Source organism: Acinonyx jubatus, chromosome A3, assembly GCF_027475565.1.
Source record: "Acinonyx jubatus isolate Ajub_Pintada_27869175 chromosome A3, VMU_Ajub_asm_v1.0, whole genome shotgun sequence".
NCBI lineage: Eukaryota > Metazoa > Chordata > Mammalia > Carnivora > Felidae > Acinonyx > Acinonyx jubatus.
This window is the reverse complement of record NC_069388.1, coordinates 23,702,804-23,717,720: the sequence shown is the minus strand read 5'-3', so window position 1 is coordinate 23,717,720 and position 14,917 is coordinate 23,702,804. Positions and strand designations below refer to the sequence as shown.

Below are 14,917 nucleotides of genomic sequence, written 5' to 3'. Positions count from 1 at the left end.
GTTTGGTTGGCTACTGCTCTTGGTCAGCTGGGCCTTTCGCCAGTACCAGACTCCCTTTGTCCCTTCTATCCTAGATGGACAGGGGTGGGTCCTGCCAAATTCTCTTTTGAGCAAGGCAGCCTACTACTTCAGGTTTTTCCTTCTAGGGGCTTCCCTGTGAGATGCTGCATTGTGGTCAAGCACCTGGGGCGGGCAGAGCTGGGCACAGGTGACTCTCCCAGCCAGTCTCCCCCCATTAAGAGGCCATGCCCGGATGTGCAGGTGAGTCTGGTACTGCTCTGCTCTCATCTAGGCTCAAATTGGCTCCCTCTTCCTGTCCAGGAAGTTCTTAATGTCCTTTGCTTCCTCATCATAATGCTGAGAGGATCTGGGAACAGTCCTAGGAATGCCTCCTCCTCTGGGGGATTTTGACCTTGAATGTCAGTAGGGAGTCTCTCGTACTGTGGGAACTTAGCAGGAGAGATTATAAGGGAGACTCTATGCTGGTTGGGGTATCCTGGTGGGTATAAGGGACCTTCAGGGCTTGGGTTTAGGTTAAAAATGGGCTTAGTCAACCATAATTTAAAAAAAAAAGAAAGAAAGAAATGGGCTATTTGGGTAACCGTATACTGGACTATGTCTTGGAATGGGCTACCTATGTGGTCCCACGATGGAAGGACCAGAATTTGGCCCTCAAGATATGGCCCTTGTTAGCTTTGGATCCAGCACTTTTAGTGGAAATGATGGAAAAGTTCAAAGGTCTAAGGGCATGAAGGATGAAAGCTCCAGGGTCCAGAAGGACAAAGCATTCCTGAGATTCTGTGACTTGAGGGGCCTTGCATGGTCATAGGGCTATAGTCCACTCTGGGGAGATTGGAGACCCCATTCAGCATTAGGGATTATGAGTGTATAGATGCTGGGAACAAGATCAGGAAAATATAGGTTGGGGAGCCTAAAGGAAAGGAGGCTCTGGGGAGATTGGAGACCCCAATCTGGGTCTCCACTCTGGGGAGATTGGAGACCCCATTCAGCATTAGGGATTATGAGTGTATAGATGCTGGGAACAAGATCAGGAAAATATAGGTTGGGGAGCCTAAAGGAAAGGAGGCAGTAAAGGCTTGGAACACATTGACCCTTCCCTTCCACTTCCCTATACACAGACCCTGCTCACCACCCTTTCCATGGGCTCTTAACAGGGTAAGCTGAAAGAGAAACCCAAACGCATCTGGCCCCAGGTATCCACCTCTGCACTGCCTTGGGTACTGCTTCTCTGCGTGTTTGTCTGTGTTTCCATCTGCTCTTTGCCTGTTTTCCCCATGGAGGTGGCTGCCAGTCCTAACCCCTTTCTGTCTGCCCCCTGGGGTCCTTTGCCATCTAAGTCACTCTGAAGAGTCGTGAAACAAAATGCCTGTTGCTACCTCTCTGAACTGGCATAGAGCATGAATCTCAGAAAGGTAGCAACAGGCATCCCATTTCACTCCTGTTGCTTAGGACCTCTGTGGGAGAGATAACCAAGTAACTTGTCAGAAAGTTTTTACTATATACTTAGCTGGGGCAGAGCCCTGGGAGATAGGAGGAGAGCAAGTAGAGGAGGCACAGAACTTGACCTTAGGAATTCACCATCAAGTTGGGGATGAAAACCTCAGTTTTATATAGGACAACAGGGAAGAAAATTCCTAAATACCTTTATATAGTACTTTAGGATTTATAAACTGCACATAAACTCTCTGATATAATTAAGTGCTAGATTGACTAAAAATTACATTGTAGGCGATTCTGAGAAGGGAGATTCCTAAATGGGGGCTCAAAGCAGATTAGAATAGAGGGAAGACTAGACTTAGAGTCCAGAGACCAATTTAAAAAAAAAAATTTTTTTTTTTAATGTTTTTATTTATTTTTGAAGGAGAGGGAGAGACAGAGCATGAGCGGGGAAGGAGCAGAGAGAGAAGGAAACAGAATTTGAAGCAGGCTCCAGTCTCTAAGCTGTCAGCAGAGCCCAATGCGGGGCTCGAACCCACAAACTGTGAGATCATGACCTGAGCTGAAGCCGGACGCTCAACCAACTGAGCCAGCCAGGCGCCCCTAGAGACCAATTTTTTAAAAATAAAGTTTATTTATTTATTTTGAGAGAGAGTAAGAAAGTGCAAGTGGGGGAGGCGTAGAGAGAGAGGAAGAGGGAAGGAGAGAAATCCAAGCGTACTCCACACTGACAGTGTAGAGCCTGATGTGCGGCTTAAACCCATGAACCATCAGGTCATGACCTGAGCCGAAGTCCAATGCTTAACCGACTGAGCCACACAGGCGGCCCCAGAGACTGATTTTTAGCTGTATGACCTTGAATAAGTTGCTTCTCCTCTCTGGGTTTCAGTTCCCTTATCAATAATGGAGAGATGATAATACATGCTTGAAAGGAAACAACTTCCTCTATTAAAACAAAACATAAAATTCATTATTCCTCTGAATTTTACCTTCCTTATAGGGTCTCTTACTCTAAGTCTTCTATTATTAACCCCTTTGGCTAAGGTTAAATATAATCTTTTTTTCTCTGTTCTCATAGCATGGTGGAGACAGATCTGATTCCCAGGGTATATTACTTTCCTTTTAAAAGTCAGGCAGAGACCTAAGACATTTCTCTTGAAAGAGGGTAACAAACTCAGTGGTTAGAGTATAGACTCTGGAGCCACACTACTTGGGTTCAAATCCTAGTGCTGTCACTTGCTACTGTGGAAACTTGGACAAAGTACTTAAGCTCTTTTGCCTCGGTTTCCCCATCTGTTGAATAATGATAATAATTGTTCCTACCTGATAGGGTTTTGTCAGTATATATAACGTTTTTGACACATAGTAACTATAAATGTTAGTTTTTATTGCTTTTTTTTTTAATGTTTATTTATTTTTGAGAGAGAGAGTGTATGAACAGAGGAGGGGCAGAGAGAGAGGAAGACACAGAATCTGAAGCAGCCTCCAGGTTCTGAGCTGTCCACACAGAGCCCGACGTGGGGCTTGAACCCACAGACTGTGAGATCATAAACCTGAGCCAAAATCGGCCACTTAACCGGCTGGGCCACCCAGGCACCCCGTAGCTTTTATTGCTTTTAACTTAGCAGACAGCCTGGCATTTCTAAAAGGGAAACCAGAAAAGAAATAAGCTCCTATAATTCTTAATACCAGAGACCTTTAGGCCATAGGCTCTGAACTTTTGGTTCTTGGAAGTGAAAATAGTCAGTTACCCAAAACCAAAGACCATAAGAATAGGCTTACGAAGTCCAGGTTTATTGGTCTGATAATGGCAGTCAAAGCTGCAGAAATCTCGGGAGAGCTCTATACCCCATCATCCTTAAGCATTTTTCAAGGGAGCACTTGGCACAATTTGGAGGTACTCTTCTCAATCATGTCACCTATGAGCTTCCTCACGTTCCTCTCTCATACCTGGCAGTTGCCTTCCCTGAGGCTATCCTGGTCCAAGGACAAAGGCCAACTCCATTCTTACTTCAGAAAAATGAGATCTTTTCCTGGTTCAAAGCTCTGGGCCGTCATAGGCACACACCCAATTCACAACCAACGAGTTTGCACCACTAATTGAGCTCACCCTGCTTCCTGGTGCTGTTTATCGGTTCCACACCTGGAATACTGGCCCTTTTCACCCACATACCCACAAAGGAAACCATTTTGCAAGATTACAAGAATCTCCTCATTGCCACAGTGTAACTCTGCTTTGCCCTTACATGTACCTAGTGCCTTTTCTATGACAATTCAAACCAGTACTGTAGACAAGTACCATTTGCCCAAAGCAATACTGACACTCTTCTGCTTAAATACATTAATGCCCTCATCTCAAGTAGATCATTTGGCAGAAACAAAGTGCCCATGTGATAATGTATGTGTAGGCCCCTGTGGCTATTCCATTAAAAAATAAGGTGTGTTTTAGTGTTTTCTAGCTTGTGGGCAGTGTCTTTCTCTTCTTTCTTTTTCTTCTTCTTCTCCTTCTTCTCCTCCTTCTTCTCCTTCTTCTCCTTCTTCTTCTTCTTCCCCTCCTCCTCCTCCTCCTCCTCCTCCTCCTCCTCCTCCTCCTCCTCCTTCTTCTTCTTCTTCTTCTTCTTCTTTTTAATGGTGCCTTATTCAGCCTGGGCTTGTCATTCTTGTGATGTTTATGTGCCAGAAACTTCAAATTCTCTAAAGTAAGGGGCAGATTATACAGAAAGAGATGAGTGGCTGGAGAATCATTTTATAATTTATCAAGGTATGTGTTTAACACTTGGGGGTTTTTAAACCAAATATGTACACAGTAAATTAGCATATAGCTATACATTGGGAATAGGGAGTAGGGTGTTTCTCTTACATGATCATGTCTACCTGCAAGCCAGGGCCATTGAACATACAAGAAGCTAATTAATATGAAAGGACTTTGTGATAGCTAAAGCAAACCCAAAACAGTTCCCATTATCACACCCTTAAATTTATGTCCTAGAGGAGTTCAGTGGAACTGAACTAACTTCTATCCTTCCTGACATTCATCAGTCTTTCCCACTCCAAAGGACAATTCAAGGTTTGATGTTTACCAGATAATGCCTTTTTCTTTTGATGTTCCCCAAATCCTGTGAGACCGTTAGGGAAAGAAGAATTATCCTCATTTTATTTATTTAAAAAAATCTTTTTAAATGTTTATTTTTGAGAGAGAGCCGGCAAGGGGCAGAGAGAGAAGAGGACACAGAATCCGAAACAGGCTCCAGGCTCTGAGCTGTCATGTCAGCACAGAGCCCAATGCGGTGCTTGAACCCACAAACCATGAGATCATGACCTGAGCTGAAGTTGGATGCTTAACCGACTAAGCCACCCGGGTGCCCAGAACTGTCCTCATTTTAAAATGAACCGACTTTAGGTAAAGTGACTTGCCCAAGGTCATATGTAGTTAGGAAGTGGCAGAACCAGGATTGAGATCCAGTGTAATATTTGGACAAATTCAGGGAATCTCAACTTCCCTTAGCACAGGGTAGACTCAGAAAGGTGGCTGTTTAGAGAGCTGATATAACTAGGAAAGTAAAATAGTTTCAAGGAGAGGCTAGAAAAATTTCAGGATAACAGATTCAGAAGTAGTTATCAAAGACCCTGCAGTAGAGGGGGACACCCCTCTCCTGGGAGAAGTCCATGTTGGTCCTTTTCCACCAACGTAAAGCAGGTTTTGTGCTGAATGGAACCTCAAACAAATATGTCTGTGGGAAACCCATTGGTACCAGTGGTGTAAAGGCAGGGGTGGAGCTAGGGTACAAACCTGCAGATGTGGATAAGGTCTAGACATTCAGGAAAAGGCGCTTGGACCAAAAGCTGTTGACTTTTTTCAATACTAACAGGGCCAGGTGCCCGCTTCACCTGCAGGCTCTGACTAATTTTGCATTTCTGAATTGGGTGGTGTCTGCATCCCTGCTGATAAGCCACTAGTCCCATAAGTACATATGTTTGTATGTAGGCCTGTGTGTGTATATTCATTCATCCAAAAAAAAAAAAGTGTAGAGTATGTATTGAGTGCCAGGCATTTTGCTCACTGTTGGGGAGAAAGAAAGGAAGAAACAAAGAAAGAAAGAAAGAAAGAAAGAAAGAAAGAAAGAAAGAAAGAAAGAAAGAAAGAAAGAAAGAAAGAAAGAAAGAAGTCAAACATGCCACTGCACTCATAGAGTTCACTATTTGGTTGGGAAGACAGTAATCAAGCAAATAACTAAATAAAATAACTGGAAATATGTACTGTATAGGAAGGAAACATGGTGTTGTGATCAAGAAAAATAACAAGGGTGAGGATGGGGTTGGGAATCTACCAGATACTGTTTAGGGAAAACCCTTCCATGAAGGTGACATTTAAGCTACGAACTGAAGGATGAGAAGAGACCAACCAAGGTGCCCTCCTCAACCTGATACCACATAAGAGGAGTTCTGGAGTAGGTGTTAGGAGTACCCAAGAAGCCTGCTGTTCTGCTCCTGTTCTCTGTTGCATTCCACCCTCACAGTTCCCTCCCTCCCAGCACCCCCACCTGGGGTTACTACCCCAATCCCAGGTGCCAGGTAGGTGGGTCTCTACTCCTATCTTGAGCTGTTACAGTTCTTCCCTGCCCATTCCTGTCTTCCTACCCCTGCAGATCCCCTGGAACCAAGGGATTGACTTGTGGTGGCATGAACTCATGCAAGAGGCAGAGGATGAGTGTGAGCCTGAGTGGTGTGATGCTGAGGACCCACTCTTCATCCTGTACACCAGTGGCTCCACAGGCAAACCCAAGGCAAGTATGTGCGTGTGTGCATGCGTGCGTACGTGTGTGTGTGTGTGTGTACTGTGTAGTGGTGAGAAATGAGTTTCTGAGGAAGAATGATGATACAGATTTTACTCTCTAATCCTGAGTTTGGGAACTGTCACATTACCTTTTCTAAATCAAATTAAGACATAAATCCTCGGGGAGACTGGGTGCTGCAGTCAGTTGAGCATCTAAATTTTTTTTTAAAAATTTTAATGCTTTATTTATTTTTGAGAGAGAGACAGAGTGTGAGCAGGGAAGGGGCCACGAGAGAGGGAGACACAGACTCTGAAGATGGCTCCAGGTTCTGAGCTGCCCACACAGAGTCTGATGTAGGGATTGAATCATGAACCGCGAGAGCACGACCTGAGCCAAGTCTGGCGCTTAACCAACTGAGCCACCCAGGCGCCTGAAGCATCCAACTCTTGATTTTGCCTCAGGTCATGATCCTGGGGTCGTGGGATTGAGCCCTATATCAGACTCTGTGCTGAACATGAGACTACTTAAGATTCTCTCTCTCTTTCTCTCCCTCTGCCCCTCTCCCCTACTTGCATTCTCTCTATTTAAAAAAAAAAAGAATTTGAAAAAGACATAAATCCTCAATCATTAAATGTTGACGCCCAGGGTGAGATAGTTTAGGTGGGGGCTTTCATGAGTGCCCAGAAAAGGAGAAAAGGATCAGTTCATGTATCTGACTGTTCCTTGTCTGTGCCCTGTGGTTTGATTGAAGGAGAGCTGTGCTGTGAACTCAAGGCCAATGGAGATTGGCCACAGGGATTCTTACTGGACTCCTAGACTATGTCTCTTAGAGTTCAGTTCCTTCCACAAGTCACACTGTTAACATCTAGTCCTTCCCAGGGCACAGTGTGTGAGCCAGAAACAAAACTGATTTTTCCATCAACTTAAAAGATTTATCATCCTACCTTCCACTCACCTCATCCCTAAATTCTTCTCTCTATATGCTTGAATATCTCTTAGTGGGGCTTTAGAAGCACAGTTTTGGCCTCTTTTTCCTAGGGATGGGGTACTGGTAGAGTAAGCAAAGAAGATTATCTTCTTTTCCCACTCTCACTCTGTCAATGTGTAATTGACTGTGTGTGCATAAATATAAAACAGAGACACTGTTAGATGTGAGTGTTCTAGAAGTGCTCATGTGTGTGAAAGTGGTGGCTCAGAAATACCATTTTAGGGTATGGATATGAATGACAGACTGACTATGCATGTGTATGGGTGTGAGATGGGAACATGGAGAAAAAGGGATAGAAGAGAGATGGATGCTATGAAAGGGGTGCTGGCAGGGCTAGAATCCCTGAGGAGGATCTTCCTCTAGCTCTGTCCAGCCTATGTATGTTTGGTGGTCTGTGGGGGTGAGCCCAAGGCCCCAACCTGAGGCCCTATTCTTCCTCCAGGGTGTAGTACACACTGTTGGGGGCTACATGCTCTATGTGGCCACAACCTTCAAGTATGTGTTTGACTTCCACGCAGAGGATGTGTTCTGGTGCACAGCAGACATCGGCTGGATCACCGGCCATTCCTACGTCACCTATGGGCCATTGGCCAATGGTGCCACCAGTGTTTTGGTGAGAAGGGAGCTGGGACTCAAGGATACTTGACTTACTTAGGGGATGGACAAGATGATCATAGATGACAATCTCCCAAGGCCACTTGGTTTATGGACAGGGGTACTTACACAATGACCTGTTTCCTGGAGAAAGGGGAGTCCTGAGGGGGTTATATATACTGACTGGGAAGTTCTCTTGGTTTATCTGGTAAGGGAGTGAAGACATGGGTTTGTTAGAAGGGGCAAAATACTGAGCCTGAGGGTATGGTAGAGGAACTGAGGGACTGTTGGGAAGGGACTGGGAATGACCAGCCTTCACTGGGGTTAGTTTGAGGGGATTCCCACATACCCGGATGTGAGCCGCCTGTGGAGCATCGTGGATAAGTACAAGGTGACCAAGTTCTATACAGCACCCACGGCCATCCGCCTGCTCATGAAGTTTGGAGATGAGCCTGTCACCAGGTGAGACCCCCTTCCTGGCTGCTGCCCCATGAGTGTTCCTCAGAGCTAGGTGCTGACCTTTGTGTAGTCTTTTCCATTCCATTGTTCCAACTCCTTGGCCTAGAATAGGGGAGGGGGCAGAAGAGCCTAGGCATGTTTTCCTGGTTCCCAATGGTACTCAGAGCCTTCCTCTTTCTCCACTCCCCTGCCCAAGGCATAGCCGGGCATCCTTACAGGTGCTAGGCACAGTGGGTGAACCCATTAACCCTGAGGCCTGGCTGTGGTACCACCGGGTGGTCGGTGCCCAGCGCTGTTCCATCGTGGACACCTTCTGGCAGACAGAGACAGTGAGTAAAGGATTCAGAAGGCTGGGGCTCAGGGACAGTGTGGGAAAACTGACTCAAACTCCTGATGTCTGACTTCCACAGGGTGGCCATATGCTGACCCCCCTCCCTGGTGCCACACCAATGAAGCCTGGTTCTGCTGTGAGTGTGGCTCCCTTGCCTAGTCCTAGGCTAAGCAGGAATAGAATCTCGGGACATTTGGCCTAGGCAGAGGGTGGGGAACTAGATTGATATGTGTGAGGAATCTGGGGCTCTGGGGATCCTTGGGAGAGGTAGAGAATTGAGTCAGAGTTGCCACATTCCTGTTCTTGAGTCCTGTCTCCTGCTTGCTTCTAGACCTTCCCGTTCTTTGGTGTAGCTCCTGCAATCTTGAATGAGTCTGGGGAAGAGTTGGAAGGTGAAGCTGAAGGTTACCTGGTAAGGCCCTAACCCTTGGATGTCTTTTAGGAGTTGGGGGGAAAGAGTACTGCAACGAATGTTGTACTTTGCTTCAGAGTTTAGAACCTAATCTCTGTTGGTGGGTGCTTGTGGGTAAAGCTCCATGATTGAGAGTTTATCCTCTGCAGAGAGACCCTGGAGGAAATCCTTCTGGATACTTTGCCTGCCTCTCTGCCTTTTGGCCCACTTTGGCTCTTGAGGCCTCTGCTCAAAGATTCCTGATGATGCCTTTTTGGGTCCAGAAAACTTAGGCCCAACTCTTCCTTTGACAAATAATCTAGTGTGAAAGGAGTCTTTAAAACATAGTGGAAAATCATATAGGCTCCAGAGTCAACCTGCTTGGGTTCAAATCCTGGCTCTGCCCCTTCTGGGACCTCAGATAGGTGGCCTAGTACCTCTGAACCTTAAATTTCCTCATCTGTAATATAGGGTTATATAGTACCTTTGTCTCCTAAAGTTGCTGGATTGGTTAGATAACCCATATGAAGGATTTAGCACAGAATCTAAGTTAGTGTTTAACAAATGTTAGATGTTGTGATTTTTGTATTAGTACTTGTAGGAAGATAACCTACCCCGCCCCCCTTCCATCCTACTTTACTAAGAGCAAGTTAGTTACAAGGGCAGGACATAAATCCAGACCTTTTGACTCTTAGCCTGGAAATTTCATGTATCTCATCAGTCTACTGCCACAGGATATTATTAATTGGGGCAATAATTATTTATTCATTTTTATGTGACTATCTTCACTTATATCAAACTGGACCTGATTTCCTGAGGAGACTCAAATTTACTAAATGCTTATCACTAATAGAACATTGTACTAGACAGGGGTGCCTGGATGGCTCAGTCGGTTAAGTCCAACTTCAGCTCAGGTCATGATCTCACAGTTTGTGAGTTCAAGCCCCGCATCGGGCTCTGTGCTGGCAGCTCGGAGCCTGGAGCCTGCTTTGGAATTTGACTCCCTCTTTGTCTGCCCCTCTCCTGCTCACACTATGTCTCTCAAAAAATAAAAATGTTAAAAAAAATTTTTTTAAATAAAAAAAACATTGTACTAGACAGCTTCCACATATCATTAATTCAATCCTCCCAACAACTTTGGGAGGTTGAGATTATTTTCTCTGATTTGCAGAAGAGGATCCTGAAGCTCAGAGAGGTAAAGTTACTAACCTGAGGTCACACAGTTAGTAAATGGTAGATCTGGGATTCTAAACCTGGATTGTCTATCTCTGAAGCCTGTACTTTGTTCTACTTCTCAGAAAGGGCATTCAAGCCATTTCTTCTCAGGTTTGGCAAGACTGTGATTGTCTTCCAGTGAGGCAGTGTAGCAGATGTGACCACTGTGCCTTTCTCACTCCCTAGGTGTTCAAGCAGCCCTGGCCAGGAATCATGCGCACAGTCTATGGGAACCATGAACGCTTTGAGGCCACCTACTTTAAGAAGTTCCCTGGGTACTATGTGACAGGAGATGGTGAGCCTTAGCTATCCCTTTCCCACACCTCCCACCAAGACATGTATCTTCCCCTTCCTTTTTCAGGAAGAGTTGGTTAGGGGTGAAGAGTAACAGAGAGAGGAACGTATTCTATGTGTCAGTGCCTAATATCCAGGCAGAGCTATACAGAAGACTGTAACAGCAGGTATGAGTGTTGTATGGAAAGTCTCAGCATGGAACCATCTGATTTGATATATGAGGAAAGAGGTTCTTGTTTCCATTGTTCCTGTGCTAAAAGAGATGGGGCATGCAGCAGTATGTATTACTATGTCATGTGCATCCTCATGTCTAGAGCCTGTGTTTGGCCATGACTCTATCCACCAATCCATTCATCCATAACGATTTATTACCTACTATGTCTAGGCACTGATCTAAGCACAGGGGATATTACCATGAATAAGGTAGACAAGGCCTCTGTTCACACAGGGCTTATATTCTAGCAAAGGGAGATAGACAATAAATACAGCAAACAAGTAGATAAGCTTATCTTAGTGACAAGTGCTATGAAGAAAAATAAACAGTGTTACAGGATAAAGGATGTCTGCAGGAATGGCCACCATACATGGGCTGGTGAGAGAAGGCTTCGTGGAAGTGATATTTGACCAGAGACCTGTAGAGTGAGAAGGCAGCCAGGCATGGGAAAATTTTGGAGTAAGAGTGAGTGTTCTGTGCAGAGACATAAGCTTGAAATGTCTGAGGAGCAGACCAAAACCTGTGTGGCTGAAGTATAGTGAGCAAAGGGAAGGGAAGAATATTACATGAAGTTGGAGAGGTAGATAATGTAGGACCTTGTGGGTCATGGTGAAGACTTTGGATTTTATCCAAAATCCAAATGTGTACAATGGGGGGGACCTTTATGGGTTGTTAAGCAGACAAGTGACAAGAACTGGTTTATTGTTTAGAAAATAACTGATTTATGGAGAACAGACTTTAGGTGAGTATATTAGTTATCTGTTGCCATGGAACAAATTACCTCCAAACTTGGCGGCTTAAAATGACAGATATCTCATAATTTCTGAGGATCAGGAATTTGTTAGTGGCTTTGTCAGAAATTCTCATTGAGAGTCTCTCATGGGTTGCAGTGAAGCTGTTGGTTGGGGCTGCAGTCATTTGAAGGTTTAATTGAGCCTGGAGGACCTATTGCCAAGCTCACTCATGTGGCTGTTGGCAGCAGCCCTCAGTTCCTCACCTCTCCACAGGGCTACTGATGACATGGCAGCTGACTTCCCCCAGAGCATATAATCTGAGAAAATGCCACCAACATAGAAGCCACGGCATCTTCTATAATCTAATGTCAGAAACGACATCCCATTACTTCTGCCAAATTCTGTTGATCATGCAGACTAACCCAAGTACAATGAGGAAGAGGACTACACAGAAGTCTGAATATCATCAGAAAGTGGAAATCAGTGGCTGGCTACCATGGTATAGAAGCAGGAAGATTGTTAGGAGACTACTGCAGTGGGTGTAGCAGTTTGATAATATGGATCGTGTACCCTACTGTGAGGTATTTATCATGTTGTGTATTTCTTCTCTTTCCAGGCTGCCGACGGGACCAGGATGGCTATTATTGGATCACTGGAAGGATTGATGACATGCTGAATGTATCTGGTGAGGGCCAGGGACTGTTTTCCCTTCTCATTAGCACTACTTCCCTAGCAAGTCCCAGCCAAAGCCTTCCAAGAGAACCAGGATGTCCTTGGCCAAACCATACTTACAGTGCAGCATTCAGTTTTGGGTAGAGGTTTGAAGGAAGAGTTATAAACACTGGAGTGTGCTTAGAGGAGGGGAACCAGGATGGTGGGACAACCAGAGCAGATCATGTGAGGAATGAATGAAGGGGCTTCCCCATTTGACCAGACCAGGACAGCCCTCTAGGCACAGATGGAACAGGGGCTGGGGTAGAGCATGGGATCTCTCTCATGGCACTTTCTTTCCCTTGACAAGGACATCTGCTGAGCACAGCAGAGGTGGAGTCAGCACTTGTGGAACATGAGGCTATTGCAGAGGCAGCTGTGGTCGGCCATCCTCATCCTGTGAAGGGCGAATGCCTCTACTGCTTTGTCACCCTGTGTGATGGCTACACCTTCAGCCCCACCCTCATCGAGGAACTCAAGAAGCAGAGTGAGAAGCCTCCCTAAGCAGGGACTGTAGGGACTGTCCTGATGGCCAAGTTACCACAGCAAATTGTTGGGAAGAGGCTAGAGCAAGCTGCCCCCCAAACTATAAACCAGATCCTAGGGGGCCTTCGGGGCTGATTGCCACCTTCCTGTTCAGTCTCCTCTAGTCTCTCCACTAGGATAATAATGGCTGACATTTATAGAATTCTCTTTGCCACCACTGGGCTAAGTGCTTTAAATGCATTAATCCATTTTATACCTATAATCACCACTGTGAAATAGATCCTATTGTTACCTCATCCTAAAGATGAAGAAATTGGAGCTCAGAGAAGTTAAATCACTTGCCCAAGGCCACACTGCTAATAAAGTGGGATTTAAACTCTAGAAGGTGGATTCTTAGAGTTGGAGTTCCATGAAGGAAGACTGATACGAAATGAGATAGAAGTGTGTTGAAAAGAAAGACCAGGGTGCCTGGGTGGCTTAGCCGGTTAAGTGTGTGACTCTTGATCTCAGCTTAGGTCTTGATCTCAAGGTTGTGAGTTCAGGCCCCATGTTGGTTGGGCCCTGCACTGGGCTCCACACTGGGCATGGAGCCTACTTAAAAAAAAGAGAGAGAAAGGCAGTGACTCTAAGAATGATTCTGTGGGCAGAGCCTTGAAGAGAAAATAGGTGGGGAACAAAGCCATGGTTTTGGGAGCCTGGCTAATGATACTGAAGAAATGCTTAATGATTTGTTGGTTACAGTTAGAGAAAAAATTGGCCCCATTGCCACACCGGATTATATCCAGAATGCACCTGGCTTGCCTAAAACCCGCTCAGGTATGTTCAAAGGCCTCAAGTGATTGGGTTTGGGATTGGCCAAGGCCTAGTGGTGGCAGAATGTGTGTGGATGGAAGCCATTTTGGCAGGGCTGGAGTGGGTCAGTGCTATCACCACATAACCAGAAGGCTGTGGTCCCCTAGGGAAAATTATGAGGCGGGTGCTTCGGAAGATTGCTCAGAATGACCACGACCTGGGGGACACGTCTACTGTGGCTGACCCAACTGTCATCTGCCAGCTCTTCAACCACCGCTGCCTGACCATCCAGTAAACAAGACCCTGCCCTTCACCCAGGCTTGCCCCTGCTTGGCTTTGCAAAGTTTTCCCATCCTCCCTGCCCCCATCCAGGAGTGCTGAGGGCCAGTGCAGACCCACACCACCTCTCTTGACCAGCTGTCTGGGACTGAGGACCAGCTTTGCCCCTGTGTGGAGGCAACTTCCTGTGGTTGCCAGATAGATAGGACATGGCCCAGGTTAGCATCAGCTTGCTGAGCCCCTAGACTTTAAGAGCCCTTGGAGCCCAGAACAGGACCTGAAGGTCATGTCCCTTACTCAAGTTAAGAATGTAGAGGGCAAGTGAGGGCCTAGACTGAAGCAGGTAAGCAGCTCTGTAATCCTGTCAGCTCTCTCAGGAAGCACCACTACTTATCTTGGGTATGCATTTTCCCTTAGAAATGCCTGTTTGTGAGTCCCAGAACAATTGATTATTATTTTTTTAAATACTTTGCTGGTTCTGTTCTGGATCTGAATTCCCTTTTGTGCCAGATGGCAGTGCTTTTCTGCCCATTTGCTTCAGGGGCTGTGTAGGCAGGCTCAGTTTCCAGAGGGTTTTCAGATTATCTGCTGCTTTGCTGGAGTAAATGTGTTTTGTTCTTAGGGCCAGAAGAGCTTATCTTCCTTGTCCTCTGTTCCCATCCTTCCATGAACAGTCCTTCCCATAAGAGACACTCTCAGATGAAATTCTTCTTGCTTCAGTCATTCTCAGGCCCTATGGTTATAGGAATAAAGTCTGTGACCTTAAGAAGGCAGTGACTTGTTCTCTTAGGTGTCTTACAGACTGTGTACTTGCTAGCTGTTCTGATTTGTGTGGGGAATGGGAAAGGGAGTGGTTTTCCTCAGGCATACCCCAATATCCTATTTCCAGAACTTTTGGTTTGGGCAGATCTAGGCAGGGCTTCATTTATAGGCCCTTTGGCAAGCTCCTGAATTAAGCAGGAAAGCAACTAAAGCCAGTTCACACCTGTGATGTCCCATCATGGCTGCATTATTTCCTGAGCTCCTGCCAAGGGACCCTCTTCTCCATATGATCCTACGGGAGCATTACTGAGTGACTAAGGATTGGAACTTCAAGGTTCTATCCTAGAGTCTGGGGCTAGGGAGACTGATTATAGCCAAGTCATTTCCCCTGTTCTAATCCACTTTTAAGTGTGCTGACCCAGATTATAGCTCCT

General features: G+C 45.7%; 1 protein-coding gene across 2 annotated transcripts in view; it reads left to right on the top strand.

Moving 5' to 3' along the window:
- Nucleotides 1-14,535, top strand: part of ACSS2 (acyl-CoA synthetase short chain family member 2) — a 50,430-nt gene extending 35,895 nt beyond the window's left edge. Inside the window, exons 7-19 of one of the 2 annotated variants that reach the window (XM_015071158.3) lie at nt 147-261; nt 1,176-1,214; nt 6,105-6,242; nt 7,664-7,834; nt 8,144-8,277; nt 8,471-8,603; nt 8,685-8,741; nt 8,937-9,017; nt 10,398-10,506; nt 12,070-12,138; nt 12,475-12,651; nt 13,392-13,466; nt 13,610-14,535. In XM_015071158.3, coding sequence (XP_014926644.1) covers nt 147-261; nt 1,176-1,214; nt 6,105-6,242; nt 7,664-7,834; nt 8,144-8,277; nt 8,471-8,603; nt 8,685-8,741; nt 8,937-9,017; nt 10,398-10,506; nt 12,070-12,138; nt 12,475-12,651; nt 13,392-13,466; nt 13,610-13,737 — 1,426 coding nt within the window. In that variant the 3' untranslated portion in view covers nt 13,738-14,535. The remainder of the gene's footprint in view (nt 1-146; nt 262-1,175; nt 1,215-6,104; nt 6,243-7,663; nt 7,835-8,143; nt 8,278-8,470; nt 8,604-8,684; nt 8,742-8,936; nt 9,018-10,397; nt 10,507-12,069; nt 12,139-12,474; nt 12,652-13,391; nt 13,467-13,609) is intronic. The other variant, XM_015071166.3, reaches the window with a different exon arrangement.
- The last annotated feature ends 382 nt before the right edge of the window (nt 14,536-14,917 follow it).